The sequence below is a fragment of the Miniopterus natalensis genome, chromosome 2, assembly GCF_054644295.1.
Source record: "Miniopterus natalensis isolate mMinNat1 chromosome 2, mMinNat1.hap1, whole genome shotgun sequence".
Lineage (NCBI taxonomy): Eukaryota > Metazoa > Chordata > Mammalia > Chiroptera > Miniopteridae > Miniopterus > Miniopterus natalensis.
The window spans coordinates 132,861,750-132,875,477 of record NC_142082.1 but is presented as its reverse complement, the minus strand read 5'-3'; the positions used below and the strand labels follow the sequence as shown (position 1 = coordinate 132,875,477).

General features: G+C 44.1%; 1 protein-coding gene across 1 annotated transcript in view; it reads right to left on the bottom strand.

The window, feature by feature from the left end:
• The window catches only part of PPM1H (protein phosphatase, Mg2+/Mn2+ dependent 1H), a 234,592-nt gene extending 221,633 nt beyond the window's left edge, over positions 1-12,959 (bottom strand). The window contains exon 1 of the mRNA XM_087814570.1: positions 12,676-12,959. Within this exon, the coding sequence (XP_087670696.1) occupies positions 12,676-12,920 (245 nt within the window). The 5' untranslated portion in view covers positions 12,921-12,959. The remainder of the gene's footprint in view (positions 1-12,675) is intronic.
• Between the last annotated feature and the right edge of the window lie 769 nt (positions 12,960-13,728).

Below are 13,728 nucleotides of genomic sequence, written 5' to 3'. Positions count from 1 at the left end.
ATGTTCTTTCCTTCCTCCCTCCACCTCCCTCCCTCTCTCCCTCTCTCTCTCCCTCTCTCCCTCTCTCTCTCAAGTCAATAAAAACATATTTTTTAAATGAATAAATTTAAAAATAAAAGCATCCATGAATGGGAACGAGGCTTGGAGGGACTCCACAGCTCCACCGGAGACCAATGCCATCCTGTGGTGCCTCTGAGGCTGGCAAGGCAGCAGGCAGGGCCTCAGGTGGTATCCGAGGCGGGGAAGGGCCAGTGTGGCCAGATGGCCTGTCAGCACTGACCTGATGACCTGGGGGCACAGGGAGAGGAGGGGAGGCAGGGCTTCAACTATGGGCCCGTGCAATTCCCATCTGACCACCTAGATATTTTTAAAACTAAACACCAGCTGCTGTGGTCCTAGTTGCCAATTCTTCTCTTCTTCCCATTTGCTGCTGTCCTGAAGCACCAGCCCAGCTCGGTCACCTGGTTCAAACAACGGGGCAGCCTGGCCCCGTTATGAATAAGCACGGGGAAGGGTGCCAAGAGGCCATCTAATCTGGCTCTCTCAACCCACTTCACAGGGTAAATGCAGTCCTGAAAGGCTGACGAAATCGCTTGTTTTTTCCAAACATATATTTTAGAGTTCAATCTCATAGGCTATTTATTTGCAGCAAAGCATTATAACTATTTCCTTTTATCTAAATAGTTCCTTCTATAGTAATACCAGCTCAGTTCTCCCCCTCCCCTCACATCCTCTTATGGGCTATTCGTAGTCAGTGTACCTTAAAATTTGCTTCCTACTAAACATTTTCTGCCTTTTATTTCTGCCAGCTGTGTGTTCTAAATATAATCTGTCAATGTTCACCTTTTCAAAAAGGCACAGAACAATTATTAGTACACCATAGCAGACTACGTAAATATAGTAATTCAGTAATCTACAGCATCTTTATTTAAAAAAATCAATTCATCACTTGGGATTTTTTTTCCCCTGTAATTACATGAAAAATGTGATATGGGAAAGAGGAACCATTTTTTAATAGCTTAAAGGTGTACTTGTCAACTCCCTGAAAGGATAGCAGAGTGCACAAACCCCTTTGGTCCTCTCAGACTGGCAAATTGATTCTCTCATCACCCCACAGCCCCATGCTGATTAATTCACCACCCATCCAGCAAGACTCCACGAGGCCAGACTTGTACAAGTCGCTAATGCACTCACTCCACAGTCACTGCAAGAGCCCACCACACTGAAGAACAGCAAACAAACGCTGCACTGGTACTGCTAGCCTTGCTGGCCTCCAGAGTTGACTAACTTGAAAAATTCCCTTGAAACTTGAAAAACTTGATTATGCTTAAAAGTAAGAACTTAGGTTGACAGAACTCCCAAAGTACATTTCAAAAGGGGCTCTCTCATAAAACCTGATTCATAAGTTGAGCCTCATTGTTTGGAATTCCTAAGTGTATTTCCTTACTTCTAAGTAGCTATTTACAGTAAAACACATGATCTACTTATTAACTGTAGAAAAACACCACTATGAAAAAAATGTAGATTAGTATTGAGGTTTACAGGGTTCCAAAACATTAAAATATGAAAAAAAAGCACTTTTAAGTTAAGAAAGGATGGTAATTTTGACAAGATTTATATTGTTATGTTTAGGAAATACATATATCCTAAGAAAATTATGTATTAATTAACAAAGTCTGTTATACTCAATAGTACAACTGACCCTTGACAACGTGGGGGTTAGGGGTACCAGCCCCAGGACAGCTGAAAATCCCCGTATAATATTTGACTCTCCCAAAGTTTGACTATACTAGTGGTCCCTTAGTATCCCCAGGGGATTGGTTCCGGGATCTCCTTCTCCCCTGTGGATACTAAAATCCATGAATGCTCAAGTCTCTTATATAAAAAGGTGTAGATCAATGCACACAGTCAGCCCTCTGCGTTCTCATACTCCCAATCACAAATCAAAAATAGCATAGGCATTTACAGAAAAATTAAAACTCTGCACAGAATTGGACCTGCTCAGTTCAAACCCAAGTTGTTCAAGGGTCGATTGCATTTTTAAAACCTTTGAAAAAAATCCTTTTATACAAAACTTGATGTGCTAATATGCCCTCACCCAATTTAAAACCACCTGGAGATTAGGCCTGATTAATTTCCTTTAAGTAACAAAATACATTACATTCTCTGTGACATTTTGTTTACAGGAATACGATGTGTTTTTATTAATGAATAAATTCACACACGGTCAGGTTCCATGACTCCGTGACAACCATCAGGATCATGGGACCCTCATGAGATTCTAAAATGAATTAGGTTCTCTCTGGACCTTAGTTTCCTCTTTAATTAAACACAGAGAAAAGATCCTTATATTTAAGTGTACATGGCAGGGCCTTAATAATCGTCCAGAGCTATACAGATGTAAACTGGTGGTATCAGCATTCTTGCTTATAAATCAGGAAGCATAAAGTCCACAAGGAGAGAAAACACAGGTAAGCATTTAAATTTTACAGCAATTTAGAGAAAACTAAGTCAGAAATAGTGAAACAAAGAAAACACTATGGATTCACATTCCAGAAGACCCAACTGATCTGCCCGCACCAGAAAAAGAGCAATTAAGGGGGTACTTTGATCTCCCTAAGTCTCCTAATGGACAACATCCACTTGGAAGCAAGGAAAACACAGCACAATAGCATCTTCATTCATCATAAGCACTTTCCAGGCAACACATTCTGAAGTCTTCAGTAAACCAAGTCCTCCTCAGATAGTATTCAACTGACTGGCTACCAGCTGAAATGAGCAGTGACTCGAGCTTTAGACAAATTTCCTACTGATTTAATCAAACAGGAGCATAGCAAAGAGATGTGTCATCTATTTCTACTTTACCATTTGACCCCATGTAAAGCTCTCAGTTATGTGAATGCTAAGTTATGAAAAGTTTACGGACTAAGTGAGAGTTTGCAGCGTGTCCGTGTTGTAAAAGTTAAATCTGGGGTGAGGGCTCAATTGTTTGGTGGTTTTCTCAACTGAGAACATCAAAGCTACTCAAACCTAATTTTTAATTTAATTTACTGTGGCATAAATCAAAGCCATTGGACTGGAAGAAACATACACTTAAAAATAACAAGACTGAATTGGGAGGCAAAGGATTAGGCAAATATAACAAAAGGGGCATTGCACAGTCTAAAATGGTGGACACAGGGGTGCCGAGTATATAATGGTTTCAGTTTTTCTGCATGTTTGAAAATTTTCACAGTAAAGTGTTAGGGGGAAATAATTCAAAATTGTAATCACAATAAGAGACAGCAGGCCCTACTGGGGGAAGAAAAACTAGCCTGGAAGGAAACGAGTTCTTAGCCTAACTCCAGGAACTCACAGAGTTTAAAACTGGGAAGGGCCTTGGGAATACTCTAGGGCAGATAAATACATGGTTTTATGTCTTTGTGGGAAAATTAGAAAAATAGGCGCAATATCACAGCATTTTCAAAAACTTCTTTTTGCCTCTGCACTTCTGGTTTTAATGTTGGTTATGGAAGATGATAGATTTGTTTTATGTCAGGACTTAGCAGTCTCATCTCTGATATGTAATCAATTGCCTCATCTTCTACCTTGGATGTCCAAGTCCTTAACCTGCCTTCAGTAAGAATTCCCCTACCTTTGATGTTCTCTTAGCAAGTTTCCATCCACTGACCTCCTCACTCTACTCATTGGTGATAAATTCCCATCTGTCTTTCACTGGATTTGGAGTTGAGTCTGATCTCTCTCCCCTACTGCAATAGTATTCGATGAAGTCTTCCTTACTATTTTAACAAGTGTCCGAGTAATTTTTTCTTTACTTATGCCTTTATACAGAGAACTTGGCAGCTAATCATAATGTTTGCTGGAAAGAACAACTTGCTTCCCTAGTGTGAATTAAAGGAGGCTCCAAATACTGAGATTTGTAATTGCTCAGAAGCATTAAGACATTGGAAAAAAAACACCCCCTAACCCCAGTGCTGGTCTCTTTCAACCTCAATAGTCCATGATTTCATTTTAATTTAATTTCAAAAATGACACTACAGGGAGAAAGACTATGCCACAAAATTTTCTTGAGGATGATGACTATGTCATATTATGGATCCAGCGTGGGACCAATGCCTGACTCATAGTGGAATGCAGTGATTTCACTGGTTGAGTGAGAAAAATAACAAAAGCAGATGGATGATGTTTATTACCTGAAAGAAAACAGCATAACTTCAATGGGAAAAATATCAATCCTCTGTTCAAAGTACACAAATCAGAGAAAACTAAAAAGGCACTTGATTTTTAATTTCTACCAAACATCAAGAACGAAAGATATCTTCCTTTAAAGTAACTTGTCCTATCTTCTCAAAGTCTTCCAAAAAATACAGGAGGGACTACTTCCAAACTCATTTTAGGAAGCCAACATTACCCTGATACCAAAACCACACAAGGACAACTCAAGAAAAGAAAATTACAGGCCAACATCTCTGATTAATATAGATGCAAAACTCAACAAAATATTAGCTAACCAAATGCAACAACACATTAAAAGGATCATTCACCATTATTAAGTGGGATTTATTCCAAGGACGCAAGGATGGTTCAACATACACAAATCAATCAATGTGATGCACCACATTAATGAAGGATAAAAATCATACAATCATCTCAATACAGAAAAAGCATTTTACAAAATTTAACATCCATTAATGATAAAAACTCTCAATAAAGTGGGTATAGAGGGAATGTACCTCAATATAATAAAGGCCATATATTACAAGCCCATAGCTAACATCACACTCAATGGTGAAATGATGAAAGCTTTTCCTCTAAGGTCAGGAACAAGACAGGATGCCCAAGTCTCCCCACATTTATTTAGCATAATACTGGAAGTCATAGCCAAAGCAATCAGGCAAGAAAAAGAAATAAAAAGCATCCCACAGATATGAACATGTAAAAACTGTTACTATTTGCAGATAAAATGATATTATGTATAACAAACCCTAAAGACTCTACCAAAAACCTGTTAGAAATAATAAATTCAGTAAAGCTGCAGGATACAAAATATACAAAAATCAATTGTGTTCCTATACACAAATAATGAACCACCAGAAAGAGAAATTAAGAAAATAATCCCATTTACAATCACATCAAAAAGAATAAAATACCTGGGAATAAATTTAATCAAGGAGGTAATGACCTGTACATGAAAAATGAAAGACATTGATGAAAGAAATGAAGACGACACAAATAAATGGAAAAATGTTTCATACTAATGGATTGAAAGAATGTTAAAATGTCCATACAACCCAAAATGATGTATAGAGGTGGGGCAAAAGTAGGTTTATAATTGTGAGTACACAAAACACAGAATTTAATTTTTTTTAATGTCTTTATTGATTTCAGAGAGAGGAAGGGAGAGGGAGAGAGAGATAGAAGCATCAATGATGAGTCACTGATTGGCCGGCCCCTGCACGCCACCCACTGGGGTCTGAGCCCAAAACCGGGGCATGTGTCCTGACCAGGAATTGAACCACAACCTCCTGGATCATGGGCTGATGCTCAAACACTGAGCCCCACCAGCCGGGGCCAGAATTTAATTCTTGTATTATTACCTATTAATTATTGTATTATTTTCCATATGAGCAACTTTAAACCTGCTTCTGCCCCACCATGTATAGATTCAATGCAATCCCTATCAAAATTCCAATAGCATTTTTCTCATAAATAGAATAACAATCCTAAAAATCTGTATAGAGTCACAAAAGACCCCAAATAGCCAAAGCAATCTTACGGAAAAAGAACAAATCTGAAGCATCACAGATATGAAGATGCAATGATTCCTGATTTCCCACTATATTACAAAACTACAAGTATTCAAAACAGTATTTGTATTGGCAGAAAAACAGACACGTAGATCAATGGAACAAAACAGAGAGCCCAGAAATAAACCCACGCATATGTGGTTAGTTAATTCACAACAAAGAAACCAAGTATATACAATGGGGGAAAATCAGTCTCTTCAATAAGTGGTGTTGGGAAAACTAAACAGCCACATACAAAAGAATGAAACTGAGCCACTATCTTACACAATATACAAAAATTAACTCAAAATAGATCAAAGACTTTATCATAAGACCCAAAACCATAAAACTCCTAGGCAAAAACACAGGCTTAAGTAAGCTCCTTGACATCAGTCTTTAGAGATTTTTTTTTTTTTTTTTTTGACACCAAAGGAAAGGCAACAAAAACAAAAATAAACAAGTGGAATCACATCAAACTAAAGAGCTTCTGCATAACAACAACAACAAAAAACACATCAAAAACTGAAAATGGAACCTACCAAATGGAAGAAAATATTTGCAAAATCATATATCTGATAAGGGGTTAATACCCAAAACATAAAAAAACTCATACAATTCAGCAGTAAAAAGACAATCTGATTTTTAAAATGAGCTGAGGATCTAAACTGTCATTTTTTCCGAAGAAAACATATTGATGGCCAACAGGTACTTGGAAAGGTGCTCAACATCACTAATCATCAGGAAAATGCAAATGAAAACCACAGTGAGCCCTGGCCAGTTTGCTCAGTGGTTAGAGCGTCGGCTCATGGACTGAAGGGTCCCAGGTTTCATTCGGGCCAAGGGCACGTATGCACCGCAGTTTCAGGCTCCATCCTGTCTCTTGTCTGGATGCATGCGGGAGGCAACCAGTTGATGTCTCTCTCACATCGATGTTCCTCTCTCCCTCCCTCTCTTTCTCCCTTCCACTCTCTCTGAAAAAGCAATGGAAAAAATATTCTTGGGTGAGGGTTAAAAAATAATAGCAATAATAAAACCCACAATGAGATATGATCTCACATCTGCTAGGATGTGGAAAAAAGGGAACCTTTGTGCACTGTTGGTGGGAGTGTAAACTGGTGCAGCCACTATGGAAAACAAACGGTACGGAGGTTCCTCAAAAAATAAAAATAGAACTATCGTATGACCCCGCAATTCCACTTCTAGGTATTTAGACAAAGGAAAGGAAAACACTAACTCAAAAAGATACCTGCACCCCCATGTTCATGGCAGCATTATTTATAATAGTCAAGTCATGGAGACAGCCCAAATCCATCAATGGATGAATGGATAAAGATTTACATATAAATATACATACATACATATATATGCATAATACCTATATAAAACAGAATGTTATTCAACCATAAAAAAATAAGGAAATCCTGTCACTTTCGACAACATGGATGGGCCTTGAAGGCATTATGCTAAGTGAAGTAAGTCAGATAGAGAAAGACAAATGCTGTTTCATCTCACTTATATGTGGAATCTAAACAGGAAAAAAAAATCCCCCAAACTCATACAGAGAACACTGGTAGCTGTGGGAAAAGGGAGAGTTCCGCAGGTGGGCGAAAATGGGTGAAAGTGGTGGTCAAAGGTATAAACTTCCATTTATAAAATCACTAAGTCTGGGGATATAATGTGCAGCATGGTGGCTATAGTTAATAATCCTGCCATTGCATATTGAGCACGTTGCTAAAAAGTGCTCATCACAAGAAAAAATATTTTGTAACTATGTATGCTATGGATGTTGAGTGTTAACGAGATTTACTGTGGTGATTATTTCACAATATATACATATATCGAATCAGTACGTTGTACATCTGAAACTAATGTAATATTATCAATTATATCTCCATAAAATGTCTTCAATAATATATTTTTAGAAAACAATTCTAGTATCCGTCTATTTTAAATTACTAATCGGTATTATTGTAACAATAATGAGGAAGCACTTTGTGGTCGGGCAATATCAGAGATGACGTCTACGTAACTGGGGATGAAACACAAAAATAAACACCGCCCCTCAGACTGGTTAAATCCTCTGCCTGAAGCATCACTAGTCTTTGAAGGAAGTCGATGCACTTTCCCATGATAAAGGACAGCCCAGGAGTTCCACCCTAGAGGGGATGACTTCATTACACTGCTGAATTTGAAAAACGGAGGAGAGCTTAGCCACCTACTTTAAAATAAGAAAATCAATAATGTTTGCAGGTTACCAGAAAGGTTGGGGAGATCTGTTAGATGGCTTTGGACTCACATGCTATGGAGAGCTCTGCTAAATGAGACCCCCCACACCCCCATTTCTTTTTTGTCCTTACACAACAAGAAGTGGAGAACCTGGAGGTGCTTCAGTTGCAAAAGTCAAACAGGAAGCTCTCAGGCAGGAGCTCTGCGAAGAGGTGAAAGAGGAGTGGTTGTGTTAAGGAGGTTAGAAGGGAAAAGAAAGGCCAGGGGATTTCTGAGCTTTGGACCACAAGGAAAATAGTGGTTTCTCTGTCATCTTCACTGTACAGGCAAGTAATGCGATTTACTGGTAATTGCTAATTAGGGCCAATGACTGAGGAGACAAACAGCCTACAGATTCCAAAATAAACCCAAATACTCATGGGCTGTTTGCAGAATTTAAATAATTATTTCATCCAAAATGTTACAATTTTTAATTCTGTGACACACAAAGAACTTCAGTAATGTACACTGAATAGAAACTTTGGAGGCAGCTTTTGTTTCATACCTATGTCCAGGGCACTTTTACGAGAAAGGTACTAAAAAACAAATTTGCACAGTTATAGCTATAACCTAAGTAAAATTATGCTATAATTATTATTCTTTCTGTACAAGCAAAGAAATTTATCACTGATAAAAAGCTGAATATGATGCTTTCATATACAGGGTACCACACATTCTCTGGCATTCTCTACTGCTGTTGTTTCCGGCGCGAACTCCGTATCCATTTGTATCTCTAAATCCAAGTGACCATCAACAGGAGAAAGGCAGGCAAGCAGGTCAAGAAGAAAAAAGGTCAAGATGGGCTCCTAACCCATCAGAAACTGAATGGACTTCCAGGTCCATTGGAAGCACAAGGACCACCTGGGTGGTATTTAAACTTGTGGAGAAAGGAAGTAGCTGCTGGGAAGGGTCTCCGGGTCAGACTGCTGCTTCCCATGGGCTTGCTCTGAGCAGATCTAACAGGCTGTCAATGATTTCAAAGCCAAACTAAAATGCAAGTTTTGGGAAAGATTTTAGCTCTCTGGATGTTATCTGTAACTGCAGTGCTTGTAAACCTAGCATACAGCCCTTAATCAAGCAGCTAATAGGAAGCTTTTAGAGGAACCGGGAAATTTCACCCCACTCAATGCCAATAAATATTGACTTAATAAACGAGGGTCTTCAGTTTCTGGATCCCCAAGTCTCACAGGGATTGCTTAAACTAACTCTCTAGCTCACTAATCTATAAAGAATATCTCTCCTTGAAAGGGATTAATAGTAAGCGGCAACAAGTAAACCGATTCTCAATTTTTCTACCATCCAAAAGGTCATCAACTCTAGAGCTCAACCCTCCTCTAACCCCTCAGTCCCTCACCAAGTGATGCCAATTCTTCCTCCCCAGGAAAGCTTAGAAAGTAACTCACTTTCTAGAAAGATAAGCAAACCATTTCTGACTCAGGCCTTGACTCATTAGCAACTCTCTTAGCGCACAATCTGAGCAATCTTCCTACCAATGCGGTCCCTTCTCAAGTACCTTCTAGGACAAAGGGAAGATAATTCCTCCTCCCAATACATCCTATGGCAAGGGCAGTATTATTGGTAGCCGCCTTTAATCATAGGCCCAGTCCCTACTTGTCTTTCTTTCCCCTTCCCTATTTCAGCCATTTTTGGTCATGAGAGATATATTTTTTGCAGGAAGATAAATGACAATTCAAGGTTTGAGGAAGTGCTAACAGCACAACACCTGACAGAGGGTGGCAACAAGGCGACGTTCATGGTTAATCGTGGGTACAGACAGATGCACCACAATTTCATACACTGCAAGGAGGCAGCTGGTTGTTGTGGGTTCCAAAGTCAGGCTGCTTGGGTTCAAATACAGGTTCTGCTAAGGCGGTATGACTGGGCAAGTTGCTCAACCATTCTATGCCCCTGGATCTTCATCTATAAAATGGAAATGTTAGTGCCTACCTTAGAACAATTTTCAACCACCAGTGTGCCGCAAGATTTTTTAAAACATGCAGTATCTGTTTAATCAGAGACACTGACCTCTTTTCCCTTAGGTTGTCAAATTAAAAAAAAAAAAAAAAAGACAACAGCCAACACAATAGCCATCCGGCGCGAATGAATCAAAATTATACCTATTTTCTTTGGCAGATTGGCAAAAAATATATTTTTTGGTGTGACACAGAATGTTAGGAATCAGTTTCTGTGTGCCATGAGATGAAAAAGGCTGCAAGTCGCTGCCTTAGAGGGTTGTGAGAATCAAATGATACAAACTTGGAAAGAGTGCAAGCACCAGACAGCAAGCACTAACTGAGCTGTTACTAAGTACTATGTATACATTTTTAAAGAATGAGGAAATTCTATGTGTTAACTTGGAATAAAGTCCATGACACACAGTTTTATGAAAATGCTACTGAATAACATGTTTAGTATGGACCTGTTTGGGGAAGAAATGTATGATACATATTTACAGGTGCATCCAAAGAGGCCTAGAAAGGCACACACACCAAACACGGAATTGCCATTACCCGTGGAGGGTGGGGAAGAACTTATATTTGCATACTGGTCTTTGTTTGAACTAACCTGTACTACTTTTAAAACTAAACATTTTACAGTGGCCTTTCTTAACCCTCAAGTTGAACATCTCTCATGTCCTGGTCTAAGAAACGATAAGCTTCTTACAAACAAGGAAACTGAGGCCCAGCTAGGAAGAGGTAGAGCCCTCTACGTACAATCCCTCCTACATGTCTCATTTCAGATGCCCTTATGATCTTTACAGCCCTGAGCACATCACGTGCCTGCCATAGGATCCAAATATTCTGAAACTGGTGGGCTTTCCCCCCTTTTCCTTTCTGTCCTGCTTATCTAAGGTACTCCTTTTATTGTGTCCAAGTGGCTTCTACATTTTGTTTTTAACAGCTTCCTTCCTACTCCTCTTACAGCTTTCTCCTCATTTGCCTGCTTGTCTTCCTGCCCCTCAGACAGGTGCCCTTGCCCTGGAAAACCCACTGGAGTGACATCCTGGCCCTACACATTCAGGTTTTTGGCAGGCACACGGGCCCCATCTACACACAACTGCAGCACGGAGTATGCCTCCAAGTTGCCTTTTGTCTCACAAAGGGTCCAAGTGGCCTTTTCAACAATGTTTCCTTATTTCAGTAAAGAAACAATGCCTGGTATGTACTGGCAGGCACCTTTCCCCCGCTTAGGTCTTTCCTTACACAGGTGTTTATTTTGGCTTTGGCCCTCTCCTGGAAGTTACAAAGCTATTCTGCAGCTCCGCGCCCCCAGCTTGTTCTCCACGGCGTTCATCTGTATTGTTTGAGCACCCATGCGTTTCGCTTCGCCTTCCTCACTCGCACGCCGGCCGTCCATCCCCATTTATACACATTTCCTCCTTCAGCCCAAGGAGAAGCGGTTATACGCTGACAGGGGAAAGAAAATCGAGTCGCAGAGTCTAAGCAGGGCACGTGCCACCGGGCCGGCACCTCCCGCACCGGAACCCGCGGGTCGGGAACAAGCCCGCCGGGGGGATCCGGGCCACCAGAACAGGGTCAACATCAAAGCGCCCAGGCGTCGGGAGAGCTGATTGGTTCCGGAGGAGCCAATCAGCGGGCAAGGCTGCGCACGGGCGGGGAGGGCCCAGACTACAGAGCGGGCGGAGTTAAAGGTAAAGGGGCAGGTGCGCCGCGGCCCCCGGGTTTCCCGAGCATTTCTGCGCCCACCAGGTCGCTCTTAACCCCGGAACTCCAGTCTCTTACATTCCACCTTCGGAGTTTCGCAGTTTCGTAACGCTAAATAGGGAGAGAAACAGTCCTTATCCTACCATTCATAAAATGGTCATTAAGAGTCAATGGGGGAATAGCCGTAGAGTGGGGCAGAGGCCATTAAATTCCTCCCTCTCTCCTTTACCAGCTCCACTCCTAGTCAACAAAACTCAATCGGCCCTTGAAATAGTAAATCACTCACACGCTCTCTTAATCGCCAAAGCTGACTGCCAAACACCTGGAATAAGTCCCCCCCTCCCGAAGGACTGGGGGAGACGGTGTTGGCACCGAACGCACGCGCAGGGTTTTACTACCTGCTAAAGGAGAAGCGAATGAGTTACGAGGCTGAAGGGGAGAAACTAAGACCTTCTGAAATGTGCAACCACGGAAGCGAACGCGGCCGCCACCGGGGCTCGGACAGCGCCCCCCGCCCCCACCCGACCCCGGCGCAGGGGGGACTCCTGCAGGCTCTACCCCCCACACTGCACCTGGAGGCACAAAGGTGTGGGGGGGAGAACGCAGGTACCAGGTTTCCTTGTTGTGTTTCAAACTTCAGCAGAACTGTTCTACGCACGACCAAGTGTCACAGCCCCCGGAGTCCCAGATCCGTCCAGCCTCGGCTTTCCCACGGTCCAGCGCTTCACCCACCCATCCACCACCCATCCCCGGCTGGAGACGCCGCGTCCTTGGGGATGGGGGAAGGGGGAGTGGGGAAGGCAGAAATGGCCAGTGTAAATTAAAGAGGCACCGGCCGAGGCCTGGACGCCGGCGGTCAGAGAGCCCTGGAGCCGAGGAACAAAAAGAGAGAAAGGCTGGAACCGTGCGGGGAAGGGCCGTGAGCGGAGCGGGGGAGCCGCCGGCGTCGCTGCACTCACTCTGCGTATCCAGTAGCCCAGGGCAGCCGCCGGGTCTCCTTGAGGATGAGAATGGGGCGGGCGATGTGGTCGGCGCTGCACTCCACCTCGTCCTGAGACAGCCCCAGGAACTCGGGCCGCCCGTAGGGGAAGCGCAGGGGCAGGTCCGAGCCTCCGCAGCCGCCGCCGCCGTGCTCCGAGCCTGAGCTGCCAGCCATGATGCCGCCCATGAAATTGGCCACGGCAGATTTCACTCGAGTGAGCATATTACTCCGGCGCCCGGCAGCAGCGGTGCGAGCAGGAGGCGGTGGCGGGGGCCGGGGCTGGGGCGGCGAGAGGCGCAGCGCGGCGCATGCAGGCTGCGGCGGGCGCCGGGCGCACGAGCAGCGGGGCCACCGGGACGCGCGGCGCGGCTCCCAGCGCCTAGTGCTGCAGGGGGCCGAGCCCCGGCCTCCCGCGCCCCGAGCCGCAGCCGCCTCCCGCCGCTACACTTCCGCAAGGGAGAGGCATGGAGCGGGCGGGCCGGGAGAGACGCGGCGCCCCGGCGTGGCTGGGCGGCCGCAGCCTGCAGCAGGTCCCTTCCCGTCCGCTGCGCTCGACTCCTGCGTGAGCGGAACTGAACGCCCGGGGCGAGCCCGCGGAGCCGGCGCCGCCGCTGCCACGGCTACCGCGGCCGTCGAGTCATGTGATGATCAGGCCGCTCGGGCTCGAGCCGCGGCTCCGGCCCGGGCTCAGCCCCTCCCCTGCCCGCCCGAGCCGAGCGCGCACTCGGAGCGCGACCTCCCGGCGGGGGGGGGCGCGCCGGGCGGGGTCTGTACCTGGCGGCGGGGATGGGGGCGCTGTGAGCCGGGGCGCGTACAGGTGTTGGGGGGCGTCACGTGGGGCCCGGCAGCCGGGAAAAGCCAGCTGCGGAGTCTGCTGTCGGAGGAACGCCGCCTACCCCTGTGGGAAAGGAAACTGGGGAGCTGGGGGGGCCAGAGGAGACAGGTGGCGTCCTGGTGGGGCGCGCCGGGCCCTGCGCTGGAAATGAGGAGCACCTGGTGCAACAGACTTTTCAGAGCTTTAAAAAACAAC